The sequence below is a fragment of the Bos indicus genome, chromosome 13 (assembly GCF_029378745.1).
Source record: "Bos indicus isolate NIAB-ARS_2022 breed Sahiwal x Tharparkar chromosome 13, NIAB-ARS_B.indTharparkar_mat_pri_1.0, whole genome shotgun sequence".
Lineage (NCBI taxonomy): Eukaryota > Metazoa > Chordata > Mammalia > Artiodactyla > Bovidae > Bos > Bos indicus.
The window spans coordinates 72,790,596-72,806,320 of record NC_091772.1 but is presented as its reverse complement, the minus strand read 5'-3'; the positions used below and the strand labels follow the sequence as shown (position 1 = coordinate 72,806,320).

The 15,725-nt window shown below is 44.6% G+C and overlaps 1 protein-coding gene and 1 long non-coding RNA gene across 2 annotated transcripts in view; one reads left to right on the top strand and one right to left on the bottom strand.

The window, feature by feature from the left end:
* HNF4A (hepatocyte nuclear factor 4 alpha) overlaps positions 1-12,254 on the bottom strand; it is a 66,403-nt gene extending 54,149 nt beyond the window's left edge. The window contains exon 1 of the mRNA XM_070801731.1: positions 12,131-12,254. Within this exon, the coding sequence (XP_070657832.1) occupies positions 12,131-12,179 (49 nt within the window). The 5' untranslated portion in view covers positions 12,180-12,254. The remainder of the gene's footprint in view (positions 1-12,130) is intronic.
* LOC109567466 (uncharacterized) overlaps positions 1-13,822 on the top strand; it is a 33,839-nt gene extending 20,017 nt beyond the window's left edge. Inside the window, exons 2-3 of the long non-coding RNA XR_002182053.2 lie at positions 3,687-3,737; positions 9,223-13,822. This is a non-coding gene — a long non-coding RNA (uncharacterized lncRNA). The remainder of the gene's footprint in view (positions 1-3,686; positions 3,738-9,222) is intronic.
* Positions 13,823-15,725: the final 1,903 nt, after the last annotated feature.

Genomic DNA, 15,725 nt, shown 5'->3' with positions numbered 1-15,725 from the left:
AAGTCTGCAGCATAAATTCTCAGCCACTAACAAATAAGACCTCCCCATTGGAAGGGAGTCTTCATCACTGTGAGATTCCTTTTCCTCCCGGCCCCCTAAGTCCTTTCAAATTCTCTCATCTCAGAGGAGTCCTGGGAGGATATTATCTCCTCCAAAAACAAAAGCAGAGCCTTCCCAGTAGAAGGCCCCATGTCCCTCCCCCGTATTCAGTCCATCTTATCTCTAGAAAAACTATGAATTGCTGTGGAGAGGGGGAAAAGAATCATCCTCTCCCCTCCCCAATTCTACCCCCCAAATCGCAGGATTTGGAGGTAAATTCACAGGCTGGAGAGAGAAGAATGGGTGTATAATTAAATTTCAAATTGACTATTGTTTTATGCGAAACTCTGATAAAGAGAACACAATGGCTACCCATGGGGGCTGGGAGATGAGATTTCCCAAGTGTAGAATTCTAGAAGACAAGTTTTGAGTTCTAGAGCCTGGGTCCCCCCACTTCCACCCCACCCCCGACAGGCAAGCAACGAGGTTGAGGACACCAGGGAAAACTGTGAACTGGGGCGAAGACCCAGCCAGGGATAGCTGGCTTGAACTGGTCTATTCAGAGCGGGAAACAGAGGCAGGATGAGTTAGCTGCTATATTAATAGAAACTGAGGGGCTAGAGCTGCAGTGTCCAACAGAAATGGAATGTGGACCACAAATTACAAATTGTAATTACATATATACAATAATTATAATTGCAAATTATATGCAAATTATCTCCTTTTAACTTTTGGCTACGTTTTACAAGGAGGAAACTGAGGTTCAGAAGGGTTACATTTTTTCCCAGCACACAGTAGAGACAAAGAACTGGCCCTTTGGGTCATTCCTGGTACTTCTGCTAATAATCAACATTGGTTTTTCACTCTTCCTATTGAGAATTCACTAGGTGCCAGGCTCTGGGCTGACCATTGATACTGTGAGGGAGGTACTGTTTAAGATACCAGATTTAGAGAAAGAAACCAAGGCTCAAAAAGGTGGAGTAGATTACCTAAGATGCCGATGTCAGGCTTGAACCTGGAGGTAGGTTTAATGACAAGACTCTCGCTGTGAACCTCAGAGACCAAGGAGACTTGGTGGTTTTCACCCTGGGGCTGCTTTGAAAGGCCAGGGGACGTGGGGTAGGTAGGCAGCATCCTGCAGCCCCACACTTTAAACCAAAGGCTTCCTGTGTATGATTCCTGCAAACTGGCTTCCAGTAAGATTTTCCTTAAAGAAAGAATGCCGCTGCCTTTTTTTTTTTTTTCTGAAGCTTGAAAACCACCGACCAGCCCACAGTCTCTTATTTACAGGAGAGGAAACCGAGGCCCAGAGGTGGCAAGTATCTGAGGTCCTTCTGCAAGTCAGGACCAGAGCCACGACCAGAACTGGGTTCCGGTGGCCAGGCCCTGCCCGGGAAACTGCCCACAGGGTGTGCCAGGGCCTCCCTCCTGCTCCTCCTGGCTCTGCCCAGGGAAGGGCCAACTGCTCTGTGTCCCACCACCTCCTCTGACTTTTCTCGTGCCTGTTTGGGTAACTTTTTGACCTGTTCCTTCACACAAGCTCTCCCTGAGGCGTGGCTGCCTCTGTTACTTGTCCCAGGGAATCCTGGGGCCTTGGCTGTGTGACGGCCCTGGCTTGGCCAGCCCGATGGCAGACAGTTGTCAAACAGGCGGCTGTCTGGGCAGACAGGGGGCTGTTTACCCAGGGCCGGGCCCAGGCAGGGGCTTGCAGCTTCCTGGCCCATCCAGCCCCTCAGCACACTGACTCAGCTGTCCCCTTCTGACTCTTCTCATTCCACAAATATTTATGGAGCGCCTACTGTGTGCCAAGTGCTGTTCTACATGCTGAGGACTCGCAAGGCAGCCAGATTCCCTGTCTTAATGGAACTTCCATTGTAGTGGAGGAGACAGATGATAAACAGAGCGGTGAATCCACAATTCCAGGGCTGTAGAGGATAACAAGATTGATAATGATGACTGGAGGAGGGGCCATCTGAGATGGGGGTGGTCAAGGAAGGCCACTCTGAGTAGGGGACATTGAGTTACGAACCAAATTGGGGAGTTCCCTGGCCATCCAGTGGTTAAGAATCCACCTTCCAACATAGGGGACGTGGGTTCGATCCTTGGTTGGGAAAATAAGATTCCTCATGCCTCAGGGCAACTAAGCCCGTGCGCCAGGACAAGAGAAGCCCCCATGGGCTGTAGCTAGAGAAAGTCCAAGTGTCACAACAAAGATCTTGCCCAGCGGGGTGGGGGGCAGGGGGAGAAATGCAAGGAGAAGACATCAATTTGGGGAAGATCTGGAGAAAGGGTGTTCCTGGCAGTTGTTGCAGTTTTCATGTAGTGACCAAGTCGTGTCTGACTCTTTGTGACCCCGTGGACTGGAGCCTACCAGACTCCTCTGTCCATGGGATTTCTCAGGCAAGAATACTGGAGTGGGTTGCCCATTCCCTTCTGCAGGGGACCTTCCTGACCTGGGGATCGAACCCATGACTCCTGTTTGGCAGATGGATTCTTTACCACTGAGCCACCTGGGAAGCCCAGGCAGAAGGAACAGCAAGTACAAAGGCTCTGGGGCAGGAATGTGCTTGTACGATTGAAGGATCCTAGGAGGGCCCAAGGGGGCTGAAGTGGAGTGAGCAAAAGGGAGGAAGACAGGAGAGGCCGACAGGGCAGATGCCTTTTAGGGGGCCCTTTAGGTGAGAGAAAGCGCTCAGCTTTTCTTTTCAGCCTGACACAAAACAATTAGAAGGTGTTCAGCAGAGATTTTAAATGCAATTGGATCTTGAACTTCTAACTTTAACTCTGCCTTTTCCTTCTGTGGCTTTCTGTCCCAGGACTCTTGTTTTAAAGTACAATTGAGGATGTTTGAAATAGTGTTTAATTATTCCCTTTTCCTCTTTAATTTAAAAATTGTTCTGGGACTTCCCTGGCAGTCCAGTGGTTAAGATTCCACGCTTCTACTGCAGGTGGCATGAGTTTGAACCCTCGTTGGGGAACAAAGATCTCACATGCAGCATGGTCCAGCCAAAAAAAAAAATTTTTTTAATTAAATTAAATTTTAAAATAATTTCAAAAAATTTATTAACACAATATAGGTACACAATTGAAAAAAATCAAATATTCTAAAAAAGTATTTGATATAAATAGCAGTAGTTACCCACCCACTCTTTCCTGAACCTGATTCCCACAGCTCAAGGGCAACCCCTTGCAACTATTGGGTTGGCCAAAATGTTCAGATTTTCCTGTAAGATGTTATGGAAAAACCTGAAAAACTTTAGCTCAGTTTTCCCTGCTCCTGGTGTTTTCCTTTGTATTTCTAAATATCGTGGCTATACTTTTTGATTTTTCACTCCCAGATGTTGTGGGTTAATTTGCTAATAGGAAAGATGCTATAAACTGTTTGCCAGTTTGGAGGTAAGTTAATACGCATCGTTTCATTTGCCAGGCCTGGCAAGCTGCAATCCATAGGGTCGCAAAGAGCTGGACACGACTTGGCAACTGAGCAACTACCTCTTATTACTACTATCCACAGCTGATGGAGTCCGTATATGAACAAAGGCCTTTATATGCAATATCTCAGTTAACCTTTATAATAACACTGAAAGGTAGGTGTTGGCCAACTTAATAATGTTACTAACACTTAAATCCACTGGAATTGGTTGCAGTTTGCAGAAGACCCTTGGACCCATACCCTGATTACAGAGCTGCCCTGAGAGGTAAGCAGAAACAGCATTACTAATCTTATTTTTCAGAGGAGGACCTGGAGGCCAGAATGACAAAGGAAATTCTACCTATCACAGTAGGATAGGTAAAATAAAATCCATCTTCCAAACAAGGAAGGACCCTGGGTCCCTGCATGAAAGAGACAAATTCTTCTATCTGACATTTTGGTTTTGTTTATTATACCAGCTGGTGTTGTCTTTACTAATGTAATGCCCAGATTTGAATCCTAGCTCTGCCTCTGATAGTCTGGGTGGGTAGGTTACTTAACCTCTTTGAGCCTTGGTTACCTCTTCTGAGAAATGGGTATGATGACAGTACCTACTCAGTGGGCGGTTGTAAGGATTAAAGGAAGTAATTTTTATAAAGTGTTTAAAACAGTGCCTGGTCCATCCTAAGTACTATACGTGAGATAAAATAATCAACAAGCCCTACTGTATAGCACAGGAATTCTACTCAATACTCTATAATATCCTATTTTATATATATATACACACACATATAACTGAATTTCTTTGTACTACACCTGAAAATAACACAACATTGTAAGTCAACTATACTCCAGTATAAGATAAAAATTTTTTAAAAGAGAGAGAAGAAATAAACCAGAGCTAGAGAATGAATAGACCAGGACCCATATCCAGGCCTTCTGATACCAAGTTCGGTATTTCACCCCAAAGCCCCACACATTTTCATTCCTTTTATGATTTTTATTATAATCTGCCCATCACATCTATTTTGTTTATCTATAATTATTTACTTGATAATTTTCTTTCTTTTGAAGATGTACATTAATCTTTTAAATAATATTTTATAGTAGTGCTTTAATATGTTAGTTATACATTTTTCTAACATGCGGTAAAATTAATAAAATTTAAAAGCGTTTGTCCATGTACTACCCAAAATCAGCCCCTGTTCCCTGTGGGGACACTTAAGGAAAAAATATGCTATTTTTAGATCTATAAAGAACATTTGGGAACATTCTGTCCAGTGGCTTTAAACCCTTTTGACCATGACTCTGAGTAACACATTTTACATCACATACTTTATATACAGTGGCAATAAAGGTGGTAGTCAAAACACAGACTCTGGGGTCCGCCTGCCTGGGCTGGAACCTCAATCAACGTCACCTCTTAAGGCATCTGTCACTTTCGCCAAGTGACTCAGCCTCTCTGTGCCTCCATTTACTCATCTATAAAAGGGGAAGGACAGTAAAAGCCCCTCCCTCACAGGGTTATTGTGAAGATAAGGCGTTGATATGTGGAAAGCCCTAGTATGTGATCTATGAATGGTTGGTATTATCACAACCACACACACATATCCATAAGCATGTAGAAAAGAACAGAAGTTTCACACACACAAAATCTCCTATACATGAGAGGCAGTAGGCTGTTTTCTGTTCTATTTTACTTCATTTAAAAAAAAGTAGTCATCCTTGTTAAATTTCATTAGTCTATTTGTGATTTATTATTCATGCTCTTTGCTGTGTGAACAATATACTTCAATAAACATATTTTTAAATAGTACATGTTTACTCAGAGAAAAAGAAATGAAAATGAAAGAAATCAGTTAATTATGTGAACATCAAAGATCTGAAATTACTGTATCCTGCACAGCTAGGGTGTATGATTCACTGTCCCTAACAGCATAGATACTGCTGGTCTGTAATTTCTTTTATAAAAATTAAAAAAAAATTATTTTTAATTTTTTTCTGTTTAATATTGAAATAATTCTAATAAACATGAAATATTAGATACATAAAATTCATCTTATAAATACTTTAGGATTTTTAATATCACAGAACAAAAAGGTTTTGTATGATTTTAAAGGGCATATTTTATATTCAAATTCCAAAAATCGTCTGAACATTTCTTTTTTTTTTAATTTTTTTTCCTCTTTTTTATTTTATTTTTTAACTTTTCAATATTGTATTGGTTTTGCCATATATCAACATGAATCCGCCACAGGTATACACGTGTTCCCCTCGAACATTTCTCTCTAAACTACGAATAGATTTGTTCTGCTCATCTGTAATGTCTAATAAAGACTACTGAATTGTACTCTAGGAATTATATATGTGGGGCTTCCCAAGTGGCACAGTGGTGAAGAATCTGCCTGCCAATGCAGGAGACATGAGAGACTTGGGTTCGATCCCTGGGTGGGGAAGATGCCCTGGAGGAGAGAATGGCTACCCACTCCAGGATTCTTGCCTAGAGAGTTCCATGGACAGAGGAGCCTGGCGAGCTACAGTCCACAGAGTCACTAAGAGTCGGATATAACTGAGCATGCATTCCCGAATCTTTTTAGGAACAAGAAAAATAATTCATGGAGAAGGAAATGGCAACCCACTCCAGTATTCTTGCCTGGAAAAATCCATGGACAGAGGAGCCTGGCTGGCTGCAGTCCATGGGGTTACGTGACTGAGCATGTGTGCATGAGGGTGGAGGGTGACGGGTTGGTAGCAATAAACTGGTAGAACTAAAAAAATAATAATAATAATAATTCATGAAACAATCAGAAAAACCCCAAGATAACTGTGAAGAAAGGGTGGAATTAGCTGCAGTCAAATGTTAGGTAAAATCAGTGCTGTGCATGGCCAGGCTCTGGGTCTGTACATCTGCTGTCCCCCTGCCTCTCTCCTCCAGCTAAACCTTCAGGTTCCAGTTCAGATCTCAGTTCCCTCCTCCAGGGTCAAGAGGCCTCTGACCCCTTCCCCTCTTCCTAGGCCCCCTTGTGCTCCCACAGTGCCCTATTCACACCTGTTACAGCACTTTGTTTTTGATTGCTGCCGGTCCATCTGTTTACCACCACCACCCCCAAACTGGACACTCCCCAAGATCTGAAGCCACACTTTATAGTCTCCTACATTCCCTCAGTGCTGGGCAGAATGCCTTGCATACCATAAGCCTGAGGAGTCGTTTGTTGAAGGAATGAACGAGTGAGCAAGAGCCTTCTGGATGGAGACAGAATGCTCTCTGAGTATCCATATCTTCTCTTTATAAAAGGGGACAAAACAAGGCCATGGTTTCCAAACTCTAGCTGACCCAACACCCAAAATCACTTAAGGACTTAACAAAAATTTAAAGGCTCTTGAAACTCTTTCCAGGAGATTCTGGTTTACCAGGTCTGAAATGGAGCCCCAAGGTGTCAGCTTAAGTAATTTTCCCAGGGGCTTCCCTGGTGGTCCAGTGGTTAGGGCTCCACACTTCCACTGCAGGGGGCATGGGTTCAATCCCTGGTCAGGGAACTAAGATCCCTCTGGCCGCAATGCACGGCAAAGAAAAAGAAAAGAAAGTTTCCCATAAGCAGGAAGATTTGTAAACCACTGAATCAGAGGGGCTGAAATCAAATTGAGGTGGGACAGGAAGATAACATGGGGAAAAAAGCAGGAAGGGCGGGGAGACTATATTTAGGGAATGAAGGGTGGAAACAGCCATGCCTGGTTATCAGATATAGTCCTGTAGCCAGCCAGCAACTGGGGTTCTACCCAACTTTGGGCTCATTAACCATTCAGGGAGACAAAGCATTTTATAGTTTATGATACCTTTTCTTCTTCACGAGCTCATGGTCTTCACAACAACCAAAATTCACTTGGTTGATGAAGAAATTGATGATCAGAGATGGGGGCGAAGTGTCTGGCATCACGCAGCTTTAAGTGGGAGAGCCACTTAACCAAATGTTGTCTCCTCTGACAACAGCCTCTAATCTAGTCTGAGACTGATGCCATTAGTCAAAGGAACTAGGAACTACTGCCCTGAAGGAACCAGTGGACAGTCACCATCGATCTCTTTACTTGCAGATACCGCTATCCCAATACAGCCCACCTCGTCCATCTATATACCCATCTATCTTTTCATCTACCTACTCACCCATCACCTCCTTCATCCATCCATCCATGCATATTTCTAGTTATTTATTCATCTACTTACCATATCCACCCACATATCTCTCCATTCTTTCCATTTATCCACCATACCCATTTACCCATCCATCACATCTATTCATTATTCCATCCATCCACCTGCCCATCTGCCCATATTCCCTGTTATGTATTCATTTGTCCCATTCATTCATCTGTCTCTCCATATCATGCCCATCCATCCATCTGTCCATGCACTAGACCATCACATTGGTTCATCAAAGCATCTACCTATCTACCCATCCAGGTATCCATTTATTTATTTATTTATTCATTCATCCACTTTCTCATTCATTTATTCATTAAGTAAATGTCTATCATAATCTACATGGGGCCCCAGTCCTGTGGTAACCTGGGGTATAACAAGAAGATCAGACAAATACAGACCTGGCCTTTGAGGAGATTTGAGATGCTTTCAAGAATGACAAAGTCCCAAAGGGCCAAAATAAATCATTAAGGAAACTTGCTGAAAGCAAAACAAGAGTAGGAGAATGATGAAGCCAGGAGCGAGGTTAGCACAGAGACATGGCATCTTATCCTCACAGTTGCTAAGGGCAGCCCCAAATCTGGCACTGAGCTAGGTGCTGATACCCAAAACAAATACTACCACACGAGTCACAGTACATTCATCTCTGGCAGATCCGACTCAGCAGCTATTCCTGCTTCCTTGTAACAGTGGTGTTACACGTGCCCAGGATACATCTGGAAATGGCAGGAGACATTTTTGGTTGGCACAACTGACGGGCAGTATGCTACTAGCATCTAGTGGGTTGAAGCCAGGAAAGCTGCTAAACATCCTACAGTGCACAAGCCAGTCTCTTTACAACAAAGAATTACCCAAGCCAAAATATCAGTAGGGTCAAAGCTGAGAAACCCATTACAAGGGAACTCCAATTTGGTTTGCAGCAGCATTGTGTCAGACCCCAAGAAGAGACCATGGTTGGTCTAAGCCTGTGTTGGCTTTCTCATTTCTTTCCACTAGACACTTTCCAGCTTTCTGTGAACTAAGGAAGTCTGTTGGGAGATTTTCGGGAAATTTTTGCTTTGGGGGAAAATCGGGCTTTGAGAAAAACCCCTTCCAGCTTCAGACAGACCCCTTCCAGCTTAAGTGCAGACATGATCTCTGATGCTGTGACAGCCACCTTAGGTCTATAATGGGACAAACCAAAAACCAAAAGCCAACAGCGAAGAAGGCAGGGAAGAGGGAAGGGAGCAGCATGGACCTGGTTGACATTGTTGATCATTGTCCTAGGGCTATTTCTTGGAATCTCCATTAGTTCATTCATCCAACAAATGATTACTTGTGCCTGCATGAGTGCTAAGTCGCTTCAGTCCTGTCCAGCTCTTTGTGACCCCATGGACTGTAGCCTCCAGGCTCCTCTGTCCATGGGATTCTCCAGGCAAGAATACTGGAGTGGGTTGCCATTCCCTTTTCCAGGGATCTTCCTGTCCCAGGGATTGAACCCATGTCTCCTGAGGCTCCTGCATTGCAGGCAGATTCTTAAATGCTGAGCCATCAGGGAAGCCCAACTGAATACTTACTGAGCACTTATTCTGTGCAGGTCACCATGGGAGACAGGCAAGGCTGAACAAAGGACTGAGGTCCATGGCCTCATGGAGTTTACAGTCTAGTTGGGGAGACAAGACGCCACAGTGCACAGTTACTTGATCAGTGATGAGAACTACAGAACAGAATCCAGTGCGCCATGGATGCGTTTCAAGACCAGGGAAGGGTCAAGTTTGCTTAGGACCACCACGCCGAAGACAGTCCATTAAAGACTCTCCTACTGAGACTTCCCTGCTGGTCCAATGGTTAAGAATTCGCTTGCCAATGCCGGGGACATGGGTTCAACCCTTGGTCCAGGTAGATTCCACATACCTCGGAGTAACTAAGCCACAATGACTGAAGCCTGTGTACCACAACAAAAGAAGCCACCTCAATGAGAAGATTGCACATTGCAATGAAGAGTAGCCCCTGCTTGCTGCAACTAGAGAAAGCCCACACACAGCAAAGAAGACCCAGCATAGCCAAAAATAAATAAATAAAATTAGAAAGAAAAAAAAAGACTATATTTATCCTACTAAGGTTTAAAAATGTGAGACAGCATTTGGGATAGATTTCATGCTTATTCTGGGTCAGGCGCAATTCTAAGCACTTGTATATTCATTCATACATGTGATCCTAACCTTGCCCTCCATCACCTCTCCCAAGTCTCTGCTGTGAACAATGTTGCTTACTCAGCAACTTACCTTTGTGATTGCAACCTTTAGAGACTATTATCCCCAATGGAGAATTTCAAAAGAAAGAATTTTATTCAAAGTACTTTTTTGTTTTTAAAATCAGTAAGTGCATCTTTCCCAGAGCCTCGAAGCAGACTGCCCTCGTTTATTTTACAAATGAAATGTCTGAGACTCAGAAAAAGGTAGGTTACACAGCTTGGGGGGGAGGGGGGGAGGAAGGCAGATCCAGAATCTAACCCAGATTTATTTTATCTAAAAAGCAAGGTCTTCTCGTCAATGTCACACACACACAAATACACACATCAGCAAATGCCCAGTCATTTCCAGGACAGCAGTGTTGCCTTGTTGATGAACATGAGAGCCCTCCTTTCTCTGCCCAGCCATACCTGTAGCTGAGCCAAGAGGGGTCAGTACAGATGGATGATGTCAGGTCTGGAGTCAGATGATTTTTTTAAAAACAATCCTAAGCATTAGTTTTCTCTTCTATCCTTAGACATAATAGTGTTGTTTACCTGAGACAAGTGTTTTGAAAATTAAGTGCAGTAACAGGAGTAAACAGTAAACCATCCATCCATCCCTCCATCCATCCCTCCATCCCTGTCTGACCAATTGGGAGACGATGAGTCTTCCTCCAGCTACAGGATCAGCCAGATCTCACAATTGTGTTTTAACCTTGGATGAAGCCCCTCAGGCATACCCAGCCCTTTAGCTATGCAATCTCCTCTAGCCACCGCCCCCTGTGAGATAGGTCCTGTTCTCTCCATTTTGCAGGTGAGGAAATAGATTGAAAATTGGGAAGTCACTTGCCCAAGGTCACACAGCCCTATAGGATAGGGTTCCAGGCGGTTTTTTTGGTTCCACAGCCTCAGCTATTTGCACTGCATCTTACACTGCGCCTGGATGCTGGGTCAAAGGGCGAAGATTCCTTTGGACCAGTCAAGAGAACAGTCCCTGATTCCTTGAGGCCATCTTCTCTCCGCTCCTGATGATATCAAGTAACACTAACTGTCCTTAGGATGTGCGAGGAGCTGAGGGCTTAGCGGGAGGGTTCACACCCTCGCCTTCCTTTAGACTTGCAGGCTGTCCCTAAAACACCCTGTGTCCACTTCAGAGAGAAGGCAGCCAAGGCCCAGAAATGATGAGCAATTTGTGTAAAGTCACGGAAACAAGAGCCAGGATCTACTGGATTTTCGGAGGCCAAGCTCTGCACATGAGTGTGATTGAATCAGCTTATAAAATTCACCGACTTTTTGAAAATCCACAATGTGAAAAAAAAGTGAAAACAAACGTTTACCTGAACTTCCTTCCTCCGAAACAAAGCTGTTACCGGTTTGGTTTCTTTGTGTCCTTCCGCTAATTTTCTACACAAACACACACGTGTGGGTACATACATATGCGTGTATCTGTTCTCAGAAATGTCATATGCTATAGGCTCTTCAGCTTACTTTTTTTTTTTTTTTTTCACGTAATGCACTTGAAGGTCCTTCCCTATCTGTACACAAATCTTTTTTTTTTTTTTTTCAACAACGGGATAATATTCCATCCTAAAGAGGCATCATGTTTTATTTACCCATCCGCTACTGCCCGACATTTGGGGTTACCTCCAATTTTGGAGTTACACGCCGAACATCAAAGCCCCTGCGCTTCACCGTCAGCGGACACACTCTTCCCTTATCCCGCATCTAAGTTACACACTTAACAGCAAAGATGGTTTTCGTTTTCCAGTGCCCCGCTCTGTGCGTCGCTTTCTATGGCTTTCCCTTGCAGAATGATCCAGAGCTGACGGCCCTCGGGTCCAGCCAACTCTTCCCTTGGGTCGTATCCCACCTAGACCTGAAGCCAGCTCGGAGGCCAAGGCCCCGCAAGCCTCTCTGCAGGATTCAGAGTGGGAACGATGCTTCAGCCCCACGTTTAGTGGAATTTCAGAACTACTCCGGGATGCATCCCTAGGAAGGCGGTCTCTCTGGGCGGGCTAAGTGAGCTGATCCCCTTCCCCGGGCTTCCACGAGCCCTCCGAGCGCTTCCCACACTTGGATACGCCAGGCCTCAGTTTAGGAGCTTAGTCAAGAGGTCACTCGCCTGCCGGGGGCTTCCTGCCATTCTGGAGAAGCCCTTAAGGGTCTTGGGGGCCCTAGGAAACACACGGAGGCCATCCCATGCTCTCCCAAACTTAACGGTGGTCCCACCACGTCCAGGCTTCCCTAAGCCCCGGCTACAGACCCCACTCACCATAGGGACTCTCCACCGGAGCCCCGAGGGGCGCGTTCACGCTGACCATGGCGGAGCCCACCCAGCCGGAGACCCGGGGGCATGGAGGAGCCGGGGCCCCAGGCACACAGCAGCAGCCGCGGGAGCCAGTCCACCAGGAAGGCAGTGAGTGCAGCCAGCTGCCACCGCCCGGTTATCTTATTGATTCTTCTAATCACCCAAGGTGGGTGGATACGTTAAAGAGTAACCAGTCACTTAGGGAACCTGCGGCTGGGGACTGTCATTGTTGCCATGGCAACGACAACCTGGCCAGACCAGAGGTCCACTAGGGCCCCAGTCTTGCCCTTTGGGGTTGGGAGGCTCTTGGAGCCAGAATATGGGGGATACCAGCCCCTTCACCCCCAACTTAAGGGAAAGGACTGACCAGGACGGGATGAGGAGGTGAGAGTCCAACCTGGGTTGGGTTTTATGGCTCCAAACAATGGGTGTGGCAAGAAGCCGGAGGGAGGGGTAGAGGAGAAAAGGAGGAAGCTGGGGGGAGTGTATTTATTGAGCACCTACTGGGTGCTGAGAGTTACATACAGGCATTGCCACATTTAAATTAAAATTTAGGATGAGGAAATTGAGGCGAAGGAAGAAGTTACTTGCCCGGAGTCTCCCAGCTGGTACAAAGAGGAGTTAGAATGACAACCCACGATCTCTCCATTATCTAATGTATATTTTTTGAGTGCCTACTGTATACTGAGCTCTGCGCTACACTCCAGTGATATAGAAATGAGCAAAGAGACATCATCCCTGAGCCCATGGAATTGTGGACTAATGGAGGAGATGGGCATCAATTAGATAACGTTAAAGATATACTATTCAGGGACTTTCCTGGTGGTCCATTGGTGAAGATGCCACATTCCCAATGCAAGGTGTCTGAGTTCAATCTCAGATCAGGGAACCAGTGCCCACATGCCATAACCAAGACTCAGCACAGCCAAATAAATAATAACTAAATAAATGTATTTTTAAAAGATATTATTCAAAGATATTATTACAGATGGTGAATGCTAAGAGGAACGGGGAAACATAGGTCTGCCTCCAGGCCTGTGGGGCAGAGGCACTCTGCCTGCTCCTTCCACTGGTCCATGGGTCTCCTTTGCCTCACAAAACGCAATCTCCTGCCCAAATCTGCGTTCCGGTTTCGGAATGCAGAACCATCTTACATCTTAGCTGTCCTACACAGTAGGCTACCATCTGGCTTTTTGGAGATTAGCCCCATTTCTTTTATTACAATGTTGGGGTTCACAGCTTGACTTGGGATCCTGAGCTCAAGGTCTTCATCATATTGGGGGTTCTCAAATGAGAGGCAGGAAAACGTGGGACTTAGGATCAGAAAACCCCAACCCCATCATCATTATCTTGCTGTATGGATTTGGGTACAGTATTTCATTTTCCCATAGTAACACCTACCTCACGTGTTGCTTCACTTCTAAAATAGCTAATTGAGGTCCAGTGGCTAAAATCCATTCTCCCATTACAGGGGTCCTGGGTTCAATCCCTGGACAGGGAACTAGATCCCATATGCAGCAACTAAGAGGTCACATGCTCCAAGTAAAAAATGATCACGCATGCCACAACTAAGACCTGACCCAGCCAAGTAGATAAATACATAAAGACATTTTTGAAAATATTGAATAAATAAATAAAACAGCTAATTGATCTATTTCTCTCTGTCCGCAGTCTCTTTTTTCCAGTATGCTCACTCAGTCACCTCAGTGGGACCTCCCATCCCCTCTTGATGGACACTGGTGTGTATCCAGTCCTTCCTTCCTTCCGTTTCCTCCCTCCCTGCGGCACCTTCCGTCTTCATTTCCCCCTGTCAAGTTTGTAGCCCACAGTCCATCTTAGTTTCTCTCTTACTTCTGTCTCAGGCCCTTTTCTTCTAACCATCTGACAAAAACCCAACCCTGGATGAGCCCATGTATATTGCTTTCTTTATGCTTACACACCAGCCGCTGATCACTGTTGAAAAAATAAAAAATCACGTAGATGGACAGCTGGGGGCCGCCGGAGATTCATAATCACAAGCTTCGATGGGTCCCTCCACACTGCCCGGAACCTCTACCCTGTTTCTCTTCTCCTGGCTTTTCCATTTTCTACCTCTACTTCAGATCTTTTCTCGCCTCGGAAATTGTCCATCTCATTCTCAGGAGGCTGAGGCTTTCCCTTCTTCACAGAGAGAACAGGAGCCTTCAACCCAGACCAGCCTCAAGTCCCCGCAAAAATTCACCTGCATTTGCACTTTGCTCACCTCTCTCCCTCCTGATCCACATGGGTCCACACCCTCCCGCTTCCCACTGCCCAGGAGCCCCACATGACCATGTAAGTTCTCTTCTATATTCAACCTCTCCCTCTTTAGGCTTTAAAAATCAACTTCATTGAGGTATAATCTATATATAATAAAATTTTAGGTGTACACTTTTATGATTTTGACAAACGTATATTCTTATGTAACTATAACCTTAATCAAGACACAGAACATTTCCATCACCCCCTAAAGTTCCCTTTTTTTCCTCTGCAATTAATCCCCCCAGCACCTCCCACTCCAGGCAACTGCTGATCTGCTTTGTCACATTACATTAGCAGCAGCAGCAGAAGGGCATTTACTCTTGTATCTGGCTTTTTTGCTCAGTATATTTGTGAGTTTCACCTGTGTCCTGGTACTTTTCTCTTGCTAAGTAGTATTCCATTGAGTAGACATATTGAAATTTGTCACTTAGTAATGGGCTTTGGGGTTACCTCCTGTTTGAGACAACTGTGAATTAAGCAGTGATGTACATTCATGGACAAGTCTTCTTTTACACATATGTTTTCATTCCTCTTGGTTAAATTTCTAGGAGAAGAATTGCCGGTTGTTTTATATATATGTATATATATATATATATATATATATGTTTAATTTATAAGAAATTCCAAACCTATTGTCTATAGTGGTCATACCATTTTTCATTACCACCAGCAGGGTAAGTGAGCTCCCTTTTTACTCCATATCCTTATTACCATTTGTCGCGGTCAATCTTTATTTATTTATTTTTTTGGCCGCACCCCAAATGGTATGTGGGATCTTAGTTCCCTGACCAGGGATTGAACCCATGCTCCTGCACTGGAAGCTCAGAGTCTTAACCACTGAACCACCAGGGAAGTCCCAGCTGTTGTCACTCTTTTTTAATTTAAGCAGGTGATATGAGCTTTCTTTTGCCTTTTGTTTGCTTTACACTAGTTTTATAAGTGAAGCCATTAGTACATTCATGTGTTAAAAATGAAAATTTTATGAACAGCATATAATGAAAAATAAAAGCTTTTCTCTAACCTTACTTCCCACATCTCACTCTATTGAACTTTTTTTTTTAAGAGTCAGACACAACTAATCGACTTTCACTTTATTATGTATTTGGCTGCACTGGATTTGGGTTAGGTCTTAGGTGAGGCATGTGGGATCTAGTTCCCTGACCAGGGATTGAACCCCAGGCCCTCGGCATTGGAAGCGTGGAATCATAACCACTGGACCACCAGGGAAGTCCCTCTATTGAACTTTTAAACAAATTATTGTATATATATCCAGAAATTA